Below are 17,054 nucleotides of genomic sequence, written 5' to 3' on the forward strand. Positions count from 1 at the left end.
ATTACCATTTTGGAATCCATTCAGCTGATCTCCGGGTCTGGCGCTAGACCCGGCAAAAAAATAACCAAAGAGATTCAATATTTTTCCTATTTAAAACTCGACTCTTCTGTAGTTGCATTGTGTACTGAGACCGATAGAAGATTTGCAATTTTCTGAGCTTTTGGGGCACTGCATAATATCATTGCGCCTCCTGCAGCCATGTTACGACAGCAAATTCCTTGATTATTACGCCAGAATGAATGAGATAGTTTCTAGCCTTATTTGCCTAGAAAATCGCAGCTTTTAATTTTCTGTCCGTCTTAGTGCATGATGTAACTACAGAAGAGTCAAGTTTTAAATAGGAAAAATATCGAAACTCTCTGGTTATTTTTTAGTGCGACAAATAGAGGGGCTAGAAAATTAGCATATTTTAAACAAAAGTGGAATGTCCCTTTAAAACTAAATGTTTTCCCAAAAATATGAACAATTTCAGTGTAAGGCTGTGAGGAAAACTAAAAGTGCAGGGAGTAAGTCAGTGTGTCTCGCCCATACTGTATATATAGCAGTTAGCACTCATTATAGCAATCGTTATCTGCCTTGTAAAGCGACTTTGAGTTTGAGAAAAGCGCTATAAAAATGAAATTTATTATTATTATTATTAACAGAAGAACAAGTAAAACAGAGAAAAAGATCCCAGAAAAAAGTTAAGAAAGTTCAGGTCATTGACCTGTATCATTGGCACAAGATGCAAATAAAATCCCTCTCCCTCACATTTTAGGATTCCAGATGAGAAGAATTAGTGGTGCATTTTTTGGAACAGTTTGACTGCACCCATGAAAAAAGTTAAAACATCTGGTGGCAATGTTGACTTAAAGTCAAACTGTGATTCATTAGTGAAGTGATGAACTCAATTAAATATCTGGTTTAAAAAATGCTTGAAATGTGCTCAGAAATGTATTTTCAGCAAGCGTCTTCTGCACGCACCCTGCTGCGAAACACTTTCTCAAAGTAAAACCTATCATTTAAAATGAAGGCTGTTACTTTTGTGGTTCAGTTAATTCTGCCACTTTCTTGTTTAGGGATCTTATGACCTTTTGCTTCTATCACTAAAAGCATTTTCTCTCCTGCTGCAGGGCTTTTTTAGATGAATCATTTTATAGCCAAAAATTGGTCATGCTCTTTCACTTCTCAGCATGTTTTGTTATAATTTGTGTGGGGTGTAGGACACTGGTCTCAGAAAGAGAAAGCATTAGGGGTGGAGTTTTGTGAGTCATGTGTGTTCTGTTGTGTGTATCAGTAGGGTGTGGTAAGAGGAAAGAATGTATCCAAGAAAACTAAGCACATGGCTCTTAGGGAAGCAACTCCTTTATATTTCCATGGTGAAAGTTTTTTTGTGTCTAAATGTGATATGGAACATCTGCATTGTTCATGATTCAGCAGGAATTTAAGTGGTTAATTGAGATAATGAGAAGTGAGTAATATAAATTATAGCACTATGCATCATAGCATCAAATCAAGTCAGTGCTTGTCAAAAACCTGACTATAGGGCGGCTATACCTCAAAAATGATGATATGAATGAATGTCTTTGTCCAGTGTTGTGTCTATTGTACAAATAGAGATTAGTTGAGTTGCTGATCCTCTAATCATCATTCAGCAAGGTAAAATAATATGCAATAATGGTTGCTCTAAAAAACGTGTATTTCTTCAGTTTAGGAATAGATTTTTTTTTTAGATATAACTACAAATGTTATATGTAATTGCTAATTAATTTTTATACTTGTTTAATGATTTCTGTACTTCATGGAACAAATATTTTTACTAATTAGGCTACTTAGTTATTTTCTAAAACACAAATGTGAAATCAATAAAAAAAATCAACGTTTTAATATTTACTGCATAACCAAGCAATAAAAAGCCAGTCAGATGACCAAGGAAACCCTATTTCTAAAATGAAAATAGCGTCATTAAAAAAAGCATACTCCAAATCTGCCGCCAAGTAATGTTTTGCTTTGAATCTAATAATGTCACTAGGTATCTGTAAGGTTGGGGGCATGGGCAGGTCATAGCACACACCTAATCTCAACAGGGAAAATCCTTTCACAGACAAGGTCTGAAATGATCTGTTTTACGCTAGACAACTTGAAGCTAAACAAAACCTGTGTTTACACTGCTATGCCAACAGTGGTAGATTAATCCCACTTTCAAAGATTTGAAGTGGGGTCTTTATTCTATGTGAAGTTATTTAGACGTCCAGCCACACCTGCCTTCATCTGAACATGATCTAAAGCTTCAGTGTGCAGAATCATAAAGGATAAAACTGTGATTCCTGAGGGCATTGTGTTCTTCAAAGTCTGTCTGTGTGTGTGTGTGTACCTGCCAAAAAGACAGGGGAGTGGCTCAGTTTAAAATCCAACCCAGGAGTTCTGTGAAAACTTGCCTGTAAAAGAAGCAAGAAACTAAACAGAATACATCAGATTTCAGGCAACAACATTCACATACTACACAGGTGAAAATTACGGACAACTCCCCAGTGGACGCTTAACTGGACTTTCTCTTTTTTTCTCTCTATTAAAGAAGCCAACATCATTTTTCTCTCTGCAAGGAACAAAGGTAAAGCATTTTGGATAATTTTACTTTTACACTTCTTCTTTTTTGCATTATTACTTTGTATTTTCTTTTTGTAACATAATGGAGAGAAAATAAGAATTATTTGCAAATGTAATGCCTGTAGTATTACGTTACTTATGATCTCCCTCGAAACATGCACTCCTTATCCATAGATTATATCCATCTGTTACGTCCCTTGACAATACTAAAACATGAACAATAAGAATTCTTTCGATCTGGATCTTTTGTGTTCGACTGCGTTTTTCGTTTAGTTTGAAATCCCACATGCTTCAGTAAAGATTGTCAAATCTTAAAAATCTAAAAGCCAGAAAACCATAAACATCTGATTGTAATTATTATAATTTTAAACTTTAGTGTGGATGTGCAAATAAAGTTTCCAATAAAAAGAATCCTTTTTAAAAGTCTAATGCAGAATAAAAACCAACTGTGCATTGACAATCCTTACTAACAATATATAGATTGCACAACATGAGTCACTGTCCATTTTGTCCAGCTTTTGATTTATTGTGGTTTGTATTTAACTAGTAGTTGGTCTTCCATTTGTTATGGAAGATGTGAGGAGGGTGTGGTGGTGGTGATGAACAGCTTCACTCTTTTTAGTGCAAATATGAGACTCTGTAGTTGTCCTTGCAAGCCTTTGTTGGCACAAATTTTTATCCCTTTGGGCACTATTCTTTATTAATGCTGCTAGACGTGTGCCAATTTTGATTGCCGTTTGGATATAACTGAAATAAGGTTATCTTGGGAAAAGCTTTTGTATAGCATAATTTTGCATTGAAATATGAGAGGAATCTGCCGGGAAAGAGGAAGAAAACTTTTGTTTGTTACTGTGCTTTCGCGTATTACATTTCTTGTTAAAACCTGTTGCTGTGGGAAACAGGCAGAGTTTAACACTTCTCCATATGCTCTCCAGATTTAGTTTCAAAACCAAAGATTATGTAATTTTACACAGTCCAAAAGGAATGTTTGATCATTTATTAAAGGTTAACAAATACTAAATTCTTTAAAGCTTCATTTTTACAGTGTATGTATGTAGATCTATACTGTGAGTACAACAATTGGTAGTTCAAATTAAAGAAGTTTTACTACATTTACTGTTTGTAAAAACTTAACTACATACTGATTGAATGTTATCTTTGTTCAGTTAGTATGGAATGGACGATTTAAAACAGCATAGAAACTATTCAGGAGGAAGTTTAGGAGACAAAGGTAGGAATGTTTTGATCACTAACTTTTCCTCTTGCACTGAGTTAATTTAAATGTTTTGAATCCTTTGTGATGATGTTTGGTTTGTGAAGACTTGTAGTGCCATCTGGTGGTTCAGTAATGTTATTGAAATGCATCTTAAAGGGATAGTTCACTTTAAAATGAAAATTCTGTCATCATTTACTCATTCTCATGTTGTTCTAAACCTGTATGAATTTATTTTTTCTGATGAACACAAAAGAAGATATTTTGAGAAATGATGGTAAAAACACAGCAGTAAGTGACCATAGACTTCCATAGTAGGAATAAAAATATGATGGAATTTAATGGGAACCGTCAACTGTGTGCTTACCATCATTTATCAAAATATTTTCTTAGTCATTTATCACAATACTTCAAAAATATTTTTTTCCTACTATGGAAGTCAATGGTCACTTACTGCTGTGTGTTAACCATAATTTCTCAAAATATCTTCTTTTGTGTTAATCAGAAAAAATTCATACAGGTTTAGAACAACATGAGGATGAGTAAATGATGACAGAATTTTTATTTTAAAGTGAACGATTCCTTTAACTGTATGTAATGTTTAAGTTTATTTCAGGTCCAATTTTCTTCAGAATTTGTTTGTTTAAATACGAGCTGAACAAATTCTTAACACATTCATGTTCTCTAAAAACAGGCATACATGAAACAATTACAACAACTAGACTTGCATCTCTACCACCACGTAAGTTAGCGTAATTCATCCTTTTTCATTCACGTTCCTGACAGTTTCTCTGTTTAAAGTTTATAATTTATTTAAATATTTAAGTCTGTGAGTTTAAAGCTGTACTTTGCCATACACTGCAGATTTTGTTTTACAAAAATGTAAATTTTCTGTTGCTGTGGTGGTACCCAAGGTTTCATTTTGTACCTTTACATGTATACTAAATGAAATACAATTTTATACCTTTTTGGGCACATAACTGTACCTCAGGATCTATTGTGTACCTTTAAAGGGATACTTCACCGATTTAGCATTCAGCTTTGTATCTGTAGAAACCCGGCAGTATTACTGAATGACCATGTTTCCCTCCATCATTTCCCCCTGAGAGGAGAGATATCTGCATTTTGGTTCTGCAAAAAAGTCCTCCGATGATGCAAAAATCGTCATATTACATCATCGGAGGACTTTTTTGCAGAACCAAAATGCAGATATCTCTCCTCTCAGGGGGAAATGAGGGAGGGAAACATGGTCATTCAGTAATACTGCCGGGTTTCTACAGATACAAAGCTGAATGCTAAATCGGTGAAGTATCCCTTTAAAGGTACAGTTAACTGTTTTGTTCCCCCCTAAAATTTAACTGAAAAAAAATGTTCTTAGGGTACACAATAGGTCCTTACGGTATAGGCTAATATTGTACCCCAAAAGGTACAACATTTTGTATACCCATAAAGGTACAAAAATTAAACTTTCAGGGTACCAGGCCAGTGACAGCGTTTTGTACCTTTTTCTGACGGTGTACTGTACGGCTGTATTTTTGCAATATGTGGTCAAAGTTGCTGCAGTTTATCATGTTTATAACTTTCAGGAGGCTTCACTGCGTCCTCCAGTAAGGGTATGTCAAGTAACACTGGAGCTTCTAGCCTGGATAGGAACATTTTAACCCAAAGCAACAGCGGTTCTTATTTCTTTTCTTGTAAGCATGCATTATCTTTACATTACATTTTTATTTAATACTGGCACAACTGATTCTATTAGCTTTTGCATATAAGATAAAATGTCTTATTTTTTTATCTGATAAAAAATAAAAGTCTGTATAAACATTTAATAACACTGAGCTAAAATCGGCCTTGCGTCTGTATTTCAGCATCTGGGGGCGCGAGTGCTGGCGGGTTCGGATCTGGTTCCACTGAATTTCTGACAGAGGACACCACTGTGAGCCTAAGCAGGAAGTCAGGTGGTGGTTCTGCTGACTGTTTTGAGAGCGTCTTTGGATTGGACTCAGGGCTAAGGCTGAGATCCAGCTCCACTGATGGCACAAGGAGAACACAAGACTCCTGCATTGCCCCTCTGTTGGTGGAAAAGAAAACCATAACCCTTCACTCCAGTCATTATGATGGTCAGTCTGAGTTAAATGAATCTAGTTCTTTGTTTGTTTTACTCACTTTTGTATTTATACAAGCATGTGATCAATTTTAGGAAGCTCAAGTGAGAATTCATCCCCAGAGACCAAAAGAAAACACTATGGTAACATCTACTACTGGCACATAAAAATGACTCGAAAAGTTTTGCATACTGAGTAACAAAAGTATATTTTATATAGGCTATAATATATGATTGTGTTATTCTTTTGTCTCTGTCTACCAGGATCAAGTAGAGGAAGAACTTCGAGCAGAGGTAAAATTTTATTATATTTGGCTATATTACTTTTTTATATTTCTTGCATATTATTTTATTATATTATTTACATAAATTATTCATTTATGATATATAAATTATTGTGCAGTTAAGTTGAATGATTTAGGATGTACAGTTTAATTTCATAGTAAAAAAAGTTTTGTTTCACATCAAAGGGGGTTTTCAGGTGTGGCTAGAAGGGATACAGTCAGCTACCAAAATCTTGTGAAAGCTTGCAGGATGAGCGCTGTTTTTTTTTCATTCTAATCCTAACCCAAAACCTAACCCTAAACCCAACATTTCACGGAATTTAGGCTCTAGCTGTATCCTATCTAAACAGAACGGCTGTTTTCATCCTAACCCCAAACCTAACCCTTACAAGATTTGGCTGTAGCTGTATCCGCTCTAGCCAGAACCGTGGTTTCAGCAGTATCAACATAAACACGTGGGAAACGGCTTTTGTGGACCGAAATTAACTTCCGATAGACTTTCGCATAGATTCAGTAACAGCAGAATAATTTTAGAGTAGTTTATTTCTGATAACAAGCTAGTAAATTACCTTTGTTCATATCTAACGCGTAATAACTAGGCCTACTACATTGAGGTAACGTAACGTTACTGTTTAAAATGTATGTATACATTAGCTACAGATCTTTGAATTCTTGCCTGGCTGCCAAACCTCTCTTCACAGCTGTAATCTATATGCTCGCTGTCTCCTTTAATTTTCGACAAAGTAAGTTACTTTTTCCAGAGGTTGGTTTAGTTACTAGCCAGACTAATAAACACATACAGACCGGAAGTTATTCGGGTCAGACGCGTACCGCGGCAAAAGCGTGTTATTTCTGTTGTTATCAGCTAACGTTATATATTTTTTCACAATGTATGTCATTAGTCAAGAAAGTAGGAGATCTACAGTGGAGAATATTACATGGAGTTGTCGCTGTTAATGCTTTTGTTTCTATTTTAAATTCCGAGGTTGAAGTTGGTTGTCCTTTTTGCAATGAAAGAGAAACAGTTTTTCATGCTTTTTTAAGTTGTGACAGATTGCAGGTTTTGTTTCTTCTGTTAGGAGATATATTTAAGAAATGTAATGAATTGTTTTCTCCAGAGGTTTTTATTTTGGGTTTTAAATATGTTGCAAAGAAAAAGTTTTTATGCCAATTGTTAAATTTTGTGTTAGGCCAAGCTAAGATGGCCATCTACATGAGTAGAAAAAGGAAAATGGAACAAAATTTGTCTCAGGATAGTACAATGGTTTTTGCAGGAATGGTTAAAGCAAGAGTTACAGCTGATTTTAACTATTATAAAATGGTGAATGACATAATCACGTTTGAGGGTATATGGTGCTGCAAGGAGGCTTTGTGTGTTGTTTTAGATGATGATTTATTTTTTACTTTCTAAGTGTTATTTTATATGTGATTGTGAGTGAGTGTTGTATTGTATTGAAGTAACCCCTATTTATTGGAAATAAAGTGATGTAAAAATCAAAATCTCTCTCTCTCTCTCTCTCTCTCTCTCTCTCTCTCTCTCTTTCTTTCTGCTATAGAGACAGAAATCAGGAGAAGACTACAGAGTGCATCTCCTTCTACAAGATGTAGGTTTTATTTTAATTTTTATTAGGTAAAATCGGTACTGATCCATGCAACACCGTTTTTTAATAGTTTTGCAGCAAAGTTGTAATACAATTCTTTTGCTACAGGGACAGAGCTGGAGGATGTGAAGAAGCTGTTGAAAGGTTCACGCTCCTGCAGCGTGAGCCCAACAAGATCTCCCTGCTCCTCTCCTCTGCCCATTCCTCGCAAAGCCACCATAGAGACCAAGACCACCACCAAACCAGGTAATGACAGCTACATGATGAGAGCTTAGATTAGTAAAAGACTATGCCTTAATAGTGAAGAATTACAAGATATTTGTGTATCTAATACTCTTATCACACCTGTGGTGGTGGCAGAGTCGGTTTATTTTAACATGCAATTCCCTGGTTTATACATGCACACATAACTTGCGTCCGCACCTAATCCAAGCTGTTCCTTTCCATTCGTCTTAGTTGAGCAATATGATAACGTTGATCTGGACACTGATCTGACCTCAATTACCTGGAACACCTCTACACTGCCGGCTGCAATCTCCACCAGTACTTCAGCCTACAGCTTTCACAGCAACACCAACAACATGGCAACAGGAGCTACTCTTGCAAGCAGCACATCTCCATCATCTTTATCAGGTCCGCACATCTATGACAATAGGTCACTCATTCATTTAAACAATTCATTAATGAGTGTTTAATGTACACATTTAAGATAAACATTTTTGACCTTTTGAATTTTATTAATTGAATCATGCAGCATCCCAATGGGACAAAAAGAAACATTTAAAGGTGCAGTGTGTAATTTTTTGAAAGATCTCTTGACAGAAATGCAAAATAATATTCAAAACTAGGGGTGTATAATGACCTTTCATAATGAACCGTTATGTGTTTATTATTACCTTAGAATGAGACCTTTTTATCTACAAACACTGAGGGTCCCCTTACATGGAAGTCGCCATTTTGTGCCGCCATGTTTCTACAGAAGCCCTTAACGGACAAACTTTTTTTACTAAGTTGTCTCCGACGATGACGTGTTTGTCCGGTGGTAGCTACCTTAGCTTCTATGTGTTTCAAAAGTGAGGGGTGAGCAGTGGACTGAGCCATTGGTTGCAGTTTGCCACCTCACCACTAGATGCCGTTAAAATTTACACACTGCACCTTTAAACCATTCAGTAATTTCAGACAAAAATTGGTTAAATATGTCATTTTTGCTTTTGTTTCTTTGCTTGGTTTATCAGCTTATGGATTTCATAACAATTTAGCTCCTGTTAGTGGTGGTCTTTCGAGTGGAGCTAACACACTTCCAGGTATACTTCTGCATCATATACTGTATCATGTAGTTGTCCTTGTATTGACATTGTAATTTGTCAAGGTAATTACATATGAGGAGCTCAGATGCAAAAGACGCTAAAAATAAAATAATGATATTAACCGAATGCTCTTGCTACATATACGTTCATCAAATTTTTACGCTTAATCCCAGCCTCAGGCCATTCAGAAATACCAGTTTGATTGCAGAATTAATTAAGAGTCTGATAAAAATGCTAATTTTCAAGAAAACATGTCAGACACACTTGCATCTGAGGTCTTCATATGCTGAACCCATGAATTTCTACACATACATGTGTCTATGTTTTATGTTTATGTGTTTGTTCTTTAGGATATGGAGTACATAACAAATATTCAGCAACTTCAAACAGCACTTCTGCATTGGGCACAGGTGTCTCCAGTTCAGGTGTTTATTATGTTCACTCAGGGTATAAGGGCAGTATGTAGGGCTCATAGTCAGTGTGAATGGGTTTTGGCACAGTTGAAACTGTTGTGAAACTTGCTCTACTGAGCTAGTGCCCAATACATCTTGTTACAATTTATTACCCTGTGAATTGGTTAACCTATTTAAAGTATAAATACATATTTTATATACATGCACAACACACAATTTAAAATAAAAATGTCTGCTTATTTGTTTCTGTGTTTGTATTCTTTAGGATATGGAGTGCAGAAAAATTATTCAACAAGTTCGAACAGCACCGCTGCAGTAAGCACAGGCGTCTCCACTTCAGGTGTTTGTTTTATTTACTCATTACAACAGAGATCAACAACACCAAACAGTATAGATGGCTTGATGACCAGGCCAAATGCAGTTTTCAATTTTGGAGATCTAAAATATTTGGATTTACATACTGTTTTTGACATGCACATTTACAGAACTTCACTGACAATATATTCTTTATTTTTATTTTTTAACGGTAAAAATATTACAAATCATAATTAATGATGACTGTTTATATACTTAAATGACTGTATTATCTCTGCTTTTACTGGGTCATTGCCTTTATAAGACATTATCACCAGTATGTGAATTGGCTTAAGTGAAGCTGCAACAGAAAGTGCTAAGTTTTGTTTTTATATCTTTTTTTATATTTTAATTTAACCCAATGTTAAATTATTAATATATTGCTTTATACAGTACATTTACAATATTTGTTGAAAATGAAACATAAAGCTTGTTTTTGTGGTAGTCTCAGACTCCAAGTAAAAAACTGATGGGCGTTTAAAAATTAAAAACTTTTTTGAACCCTGGTATAGACCTTAACTCTAAAAGATAAAGATGCATCACAATGCCATAGAAGAACCTTTTCTGTCTAAATGGTTCTTTAAAGCACATCTGAAGAACCTTTTTGTTTCCTAAAAGGTTCTTTAAGGTGAAATAAAGGTTCTTCAGATTATAAAAATGTAAAATGAATTAATGGTTCTTTGAAGAACAAAAAAAAGGTTCTTTTATGGCATTGCTGTGTGAAGAACCTTTTAGGCACCGTTATTTGCCTAAAAGGTTGTTTATTAGTTGTTTTTGTTTTTTAAAAGAGTCATTATTCCATGTATACCATGCATCGGGCTGTTGAATGCTTTATTTGGCCTGTCGTCAATTATTTCTTATATAAAACTCTTTGTCCCTGAGAAAATTATTCAAGACCCTTTAAGAAAAAATAGCATAGCATTAACATATTGTAACTCTGTAAAATAAGAAAATGTCTGTTTATTTTTCAGGATATGGAGTACAGAAAAATTATTCATCAAGTCCAAAGAGCACTGCTGCCTTGGGAACAGGTGTCTCCACTTCAGGTGTTTAATATATTCAATCAACACAACAGCTCAACAATAAAACCGGAAAAGAGTTTTCAATTTGGGGGAATAACCCCCATAAGAGTAGCGGTGGGTTCTATTCGAACCTTAAAGGGACATCCCCCAAAAGATTGAAATCAGAAAGGATTGAAATATATTTTGTTGTATGGACAGTAAAAATGCGGTAACACTTTACTTGAAGGGTTGTTCATAAGACTGACATAACACTTTTATAATCATGGCATGACATGTCATGAACATGAAGGAGATTTTATGAAGTGTCATTTGTTTAATTATTTCATTTTTAATGCAAAGATGACATTGTTTAAGATGTCTTGGTTATGACAACTTGACATTACCAAGACAACATAACTGACCACTTTTTACCAGTGATACAAATTGAATGTGTCATTAAAATGTCATAAAGTGTTAATACTCTGTCAAATAGTTTAATAACAGTGTCATAAATATTCTTCAGTTCAAAATGTTTTTAAAGTTTCCTCCAGGTTTTACAAAATTAAAATCAATAATAATATAACAAATAATAATAATTAAAATTGATAAAATCATATTTTATTGCATTTGGAGATCAATTAACCTAAAATTAAATGAAAACAGTACAATAATGGGTTAAGCCATGCAGCATTGGGTCCATATCACTGCAAAAACAGTTAATTACATTAAATTAATGTGTTAAATTAATTAAATGTTTTATTTGTATTTTATGTCAGAAAATTTCAGAACCCTCTGTGTGAGGAAGAACAAGTTCTGTTAGTTGTCAGTTTTATATGTATTGTGCACAAACATGAACTTAAGTATAAAATGTCTGTTGCATTTTGTAAAGGTATTAAAACGTGCATAATATCTACTTTATGTTCATGACACGTGTCATGTCAGTCTTATGAACACCCCTTCAAGTAAAGTGTTACCAAAAATGCTGATGGGCATGATCAAATCTGAAACAAAAATCATTCTTAAAGGTGGTGTGTGTACATTTTAGCGGCATCTAGTGGTGAGATTATGATATTGCAACCAACAGCTCACCCCTTAATTTTAAAACACATATTATGGTAGCCACCACAGGTCAAACAACTACTGTAGAAACATGACGCCGACTTTGATTAATGTAGGATTGTATGATTCTAAGGTAATAAAAACAACACAGTTCATTATGTAAGGTCTTTATACACCACTGATATAGTTATGTATTGCATTTCTGTCAAGAGATCCTTCTAAAAGCTACACAATACACCTTGTGTTTAATAATTTTTTCGTAAAAAATATATATTTCATAATATTATTATATAAAGCTATATAAGTTTTTACTATTGTCCTTAAAAGAGTCATTGTTAAACACTTTGTGTCCAAGATTTAAGGCCTTTTAGGGGAATATGGCAAAGCATTAACCTACTGTATTGTAACCCCAGAAAATAAGAAAAGAAATGTTTATTTTATTTGTTAATGTGCATGTGTTCTTTAGGATATGGAGTACAGAAAAATTATTCAGCAGTGAGCAGCACAGGCGTCTCCACTTCAGGTGTTTATTATTTTTAGTGAAATGCTTTATAGCTTTTTACTTTTGTTTTCTGAAGGGATAAGGTTGCATGACAAACAAGAACACTTTGTGTTTTATTAAGGAACCGGTACAAGACTCCTTAATGAGAATGTGACAAAGAAATACCTGATATCAGAGAAAGAGAACATTCCTGTAAGGAGAGACTGTGAAGATCTTATTTTGACCAAAGACAGCGGCAAGCAGTTTACCAACAGTGCCCACAATGCCAAAGCAGGTAAACATAAGACTGAATTACTCATAGTGATATTATTTTATATTGTTATGTATATTCTTTAAAAATAAAGATTCGTGAAAGGTTCTTTGTCAGGATGTTCCACAAAGAATCTTTAACAGCCACAAAACCTTATTGGTTAATATTAATATGTCATCACTGCAATAGTGTATTGACTAAAATGTGATATATGATAGATAAAATGTTACCTCCTAGACACAGCATTTTCATTAACTGAACACTACACAATCTATGCTTTGAAGAGTCATATTCAGATGTTTCAGTGAAGAAGGAAGCTTTGACAACCAGCTATTCTGAAAGTCCTCTGGTCAAGTCTAGCTCTGGTGCATACTGTAAGAAACTTAACTAACCTTAAAGTATTATTACAGTGTTTGATATGAAATTATTTTAAAAAAAATTTTAATATAGGAATAGTAAATAAAAATGTGCCCCTGTCTGTGTTTCTGTTTTCCACATGAAGTCCTCCAACATAATGTAAAAAATATTGTGTGAAAATATAACCTTAAAGGGATTGTTCACCTTAAAATGAAAATTCTGTCATTCTGTCTGTTCTAAACCTGTATGAATTTCTTTTTTCTGATGAAAACAAAAGAAGATATTTTGAAAAATGATGGTAAACACACAGCAGATATTGACCATTGACTTCCATAGAAGGAATTTAAAATATGATGGAATTTAATGGGTAGGCTACCGTCAACTGTGTGCTTACCATCATTTATCAAAATATTTCCAAAATTTTTTTTTTCAGGTTATGTTAAAGATTAATATGAAAAATCAATGATTGAAATCAAACTTTAATGCTCCTCATCTTTACATTTTGAGACTCAAGGCTGGATTCCACAGACAGGGTCACATTTTGTTTTGTAACTGTAAAGTTTTGTAGATTTTTAAATGTAAATGTTAAAAAAATAATCACTTAAAAATATTATTTAAAAAATATATATAATATATATTGGTTAACATCTCAATACTTTTCTTACCTCTCCAAAGATGGGTCTGCAGTGGCAACAAAAGATAAAGCTACATATGCAGGTACATTTTATTATTTCAGACTTGTTGTGAAATAACCTTTTAGTATTTAAACTGTATAAGCTTATCTCTCCTGCTGTTTGTGTCCGGTCAGAGATTAAGGATGAGGATGAATGTGGAGGAGGTTGCTGTGGATGTGGGCCACACTGTTGTTCCTGGTGGAAGTGGCTGCTGGGCTTTTTGCTCGCCCTGCTGCTGCTCCTTGGACTTCTGTTTGGACTCATTGCTTTGGGTAAGTCTCGTCATTCCCGTGAAGGACTTTATTTTTTAAAATAGGCAAGGACAATGATGACATTTGAAACACAACAATAATTTCAAAGGTAAAGAAGTTACCCATTAGTTTATGTTAAAGAAACAAAGAAAAATACCTAAAGGATACGTCTAGATTTTTTAAAGAAAGACATTATGTTTTTTGTTCAAATAAATTCAGCACTAATATTTTGCTAGCATAGTTATAATGAGGCTAGATATAAACAATGCGGCAACAAGATGATCTGAACATTCTGTATTTACTGTAGTTTACAGGTAAATTAATACTAATATAATTGTGGTGACATTTTGTACGTTTGGTCAAAAGGGAAATCCACTGCTGTTGTGACTCTTTCATTAATGTAAACATCTTTTTCTCCTTGAAGCTGAGCAGTTGAAGAAACTGAAGACTCGTGTCAACACTCTTGAGGGAATTGTCTCGAATCCACACACAGAACGCCTGATTGCTTCTATTAATGATGTTAACAGCAGTGGTGGAGAGAAATCTGTGTATGATACTTCATTCTATTCAGGCAGTCATTTTAGGGAAATACTGAGAGCAGAGATGCAGTCTGAATCAATGAAAGGTACACATGAATGCAGTTCTACACATCCACACTTTCATAAATGCTCTGTGAACATCCTAACCCTGCACATAACCCCAACGTAAAGTTACTGACTTGAATTAATTAATTTCAGGTTAATTTAGGCCCTGTTTATATTAGAGCATTTGCGTTTTAAAACAGCATTTTAAAACGATCCTCGTTTATACTGGCATTTTAAAAAGAATCTTCATCCACACTATACACAACCATAAACACATGAAACATGACCAATCACGTAACTGGGCATGCGCATAAAAGTGTAAAACAACTTATTACTCTAATAATAGCTTACCTTTGCGCATTTATGCAACCTAGGGGTGTGTGATATTGACAAAAATTCATACCTGGATCCCTTGCTGGCAACTTCAACAGACACTATTTTTGAACCTATAAAAATGTGTTTGGGAAAGTCTTATACTGTTCTAGCTCCCCCCTACAACATATTAATATGATAAATAGGCTAATTTTGATTTTATAACTAAACAGAAAGGTCTTTATGATTTAAAAAGAAAGCATTCAAGTGAACAGTACTAAACAAACTTGGAAGCAAAAATAAATTTCAGCAAATGCAAACTTCAATCAAACATAGTAAGAGGTGAAGTAAAGCTTTAGCCTACAGAAATGCTTATTGCATTAATTTTTAAAAGTGTGCGAGGTCCGTGCACGTCCTCCGCTAGCAACACAGAAATAGCTAAAAGTGCAAGCGGCTAAACGAGCATTAAATATTAATGACGTTGAGTTTATTGTTTTTATTAATTTATATTCACAAAACTTATCAACAAAACATCGATTAAAATTAAGAGACAAATTATCTGAAACGAAATTCGTTTTAAAGTAGAAAACAAAACTTAAATTAAACTCGTAAATAATGTCTGACCCATTACAATTCTCCCTTCATATTGGCCTTTACCCTATATGGCGTTTAAAATTACAGTCTATCTTTCGTAATAAGCTAACTAAATTTAAAGGGGACAGAGAATGAAAAAACATTTTTACCTTGTCTTTGTTGAATAATGGTAGTCTACCCGCATTCACAAACATACCAAAAGTTCTAGACATTCTAAACATCTCAGTCTCATAGAAATTCCTCTTTTAGAAATGTCAGAAGACAGCCCAATCTGAAAAACTGATGCTTATGACATCACAGGCATCTAACTGCCCCTCCACTTTAAAATAATTGGCTACATTTTTTGAGTGGCAGCAAAGTCAGCCAATCAGTAATGAGATTGCAAGTTAAGCCAGTAGGGGGAGCCAAATAGGTGCAAAACCAATTGTTTAAATTCCCCACCCTAATAGAGCTATTTGAGAGAGGTTTTTAGGAAGCTTCTAAGGCATTACAGACCCAAACAAAAACATTTTTGTCTACATGTCACATCACAGAACAAGGATAAATACCCTGTTCAATCATTCTATGTCACCTTTAAACAAAACATAAACACATTACAACAATATTCAAACCCAACAATACTCAAACATAAATATAAAATAGACATTATCTGACATATCTTTGTTAATGTTAGTAATTTTACTTGTTCAGTGTTTGCTTATGTTAGTTCTGTTAACTAAGAAATATAGCTTTACACTTTAGAGTACAGTTCTAACTATCTATTTATGACATTTACTTCAATAAACCCTTATTTACTGCTTATAAGGTTGTTGTACTAACTACCTTATTTTTAGTAAGTTTAGGTATTGATAGTATTAAGGGATGTTTAAAAGGATGATGCAGAAAAAGGCATTAATATGTGCTGTATATGTATTAATAAACATCCAATATTCTTGTAATATACATGCTAGTATGTTAATAGTGAGAATTGGACCATAGTGTTAGTGTCAACTACTACATTTTAAAGATTATGTCCTGTTTCTAGGTGTCTACTTAGCAAAATTGTGGCTTTGATCGTGTTAAGTACTTCATCCAAAAGATTGGATTTTTATGTTAACTACTCGCTTATTGTGTGTGCAGGCTACCTTGCGACTTTAGTCAACTCTGAAAGAGGACTGCCAGGGCCCAAAGGTACTGAATCTTCAGTTACAACAACTTTTGTGAATTTGAAGATAGAAACGTATTTTTCCAGTGTCATTATATGTTTCCTTTTTTACCATTTTAGGTGAAATTGGACCTCCAGGGCCCAAGGGTTTGTAAATTTTAAACTGTATAGCTGTAAATTCAAAATAGTAGTGACATACTCTCAGTGATTCACATGCAGTACAGTACGTAAATGCTTTTAACCTCTTTTTTAGGAGACACAGGTTTCCCAGGACAATCAGGTAGGAGTAATGCTTGGGCTGTTTCTGAAAGTCATAATATAGTAGTAACACAGAAGTGTGATTTCATTGTAATTTTATGGTTTCCAGGATTACCAGGAAGGGATGGATCAAAAGGGGAAAAAGGAAATGCAGGTGCCACATTTAAAATTTATAGATTATTTATGTTTCTAAAATAATACAAAGTTGT

The 17,054-nt window shown here is 34.2% G+C and overlaps 1 protein-coding gene across 5 annotated transcripts in view; it reads left to right on the forward strand.

Annotated features, from left to right (window-relative positions):
* The first annotated feature begins 2,347 nt into the window (after positions 1-2,347).
* col17a1b (collagen, type XVII, alpha 1b) overlaps positions 2,348-17,054 on the forward strand; it is a 31,780-nt gene continuing 17,073 nt past the window's right edge. The window contains exons 1-25 of one of the 5 annotated variants that reach the window (XM_073873245.1): positions 2,349-2,590; positions 3,632-3,653; positions 3,753-3,817; positions 4,494-4,541; positions 5,386-5,493; positions 5,665-5,916; positions 5,997-6,044; positions 6,165-6,194; positions 7,741-7,788; positions 7,894-8,031; positions 8,242-8,418; positions 9,021-9,089; positions 9,443-9,517; positions 9,771-9,845; positions 10,831-10,905; positions 12,386-12,442; positions 12,543-12,695; positions 12,956-13,045; positions 13,704-13,745; positions 13,837-13,974; positions 14,378-14,578; positions 16,563-16,613; positions 16,708-16,734; positions 16,841-16,867; positions 16,955-16,999. In XM_073873245.1, coding sequence (XP_073729346.1) covers positions 3,763-3,817; positions 4,494-4,541; positions 5,386-5,493; positions 5,665-5,916; positions 5,997-6,044; positions 6,165-6,194; positions 7,741-7,788; positions 7,894-8,031; positions 8,242-8,418; positions 9,021-9,089; positions 9,443-9,517; positions 9,771-9,845; positions 10,831-10,905; positions 12,386-12,442; positions 12,543-12,695; positions 12,956-13,045; positions 13,704-13,745; positions 13,837-13,974; positions 14,378-14,578; positions 16,563-16,613; positions 16,708-16,734; positions 16,841-16,867; positions 16,955-16,999 — 2,029 coding nt within the window. In that variant the 5' untranslated portion in view covers positions 2,349-2,590; positions 3,632-3,653; positions 3,753-3,762. Of the gene's footprint in view, positions 2,591-3,631; positions 3,654-3,752; positions 3,818-4,493; positions 4,542-5,385; positions 5,494-5,664; positions 5,917-5,996; positions 6,045-6,164; positions 6,195-7,740; positions 7,789-7,893; positions 8,032-8,241; positions 8,419-9,020; positions 9,090-9,442; positions 9,518-9,770; positions 9,846-10,830; positions 10,906-12,385; positions 12,443-12,542; positions 12,696-12,955; positions 13,046-13,703; positions 13,746-13,836; positions 13,975-14,377; positions 14,579-16,562; positions 16,614-16,707; positions 16,735-16,840; positions 16,868-16,954; positions 17,000-17,054 lie in introns of all 5 variants that reach the window. The other 4 variants (XM_073873244.1, XM_073873246.1, XM_073873247.1 and 1 more) reach the window with 4 other exon arrangements.

Source organism: Misgurnus anguillicaudatus, chromosome 11 (assembly GCF_027580225.2).
Source record: "Misgurnus anguillicaudatus chromosome 11, ASM2758022v2, whole genome shotgun sequence".
NCBI lineage: Eukaryota > Metazoa > Chordata > Actinopteri > Cypriniformes > Cobitidae > Misgurnus > Misgurnus anguillicaudatus.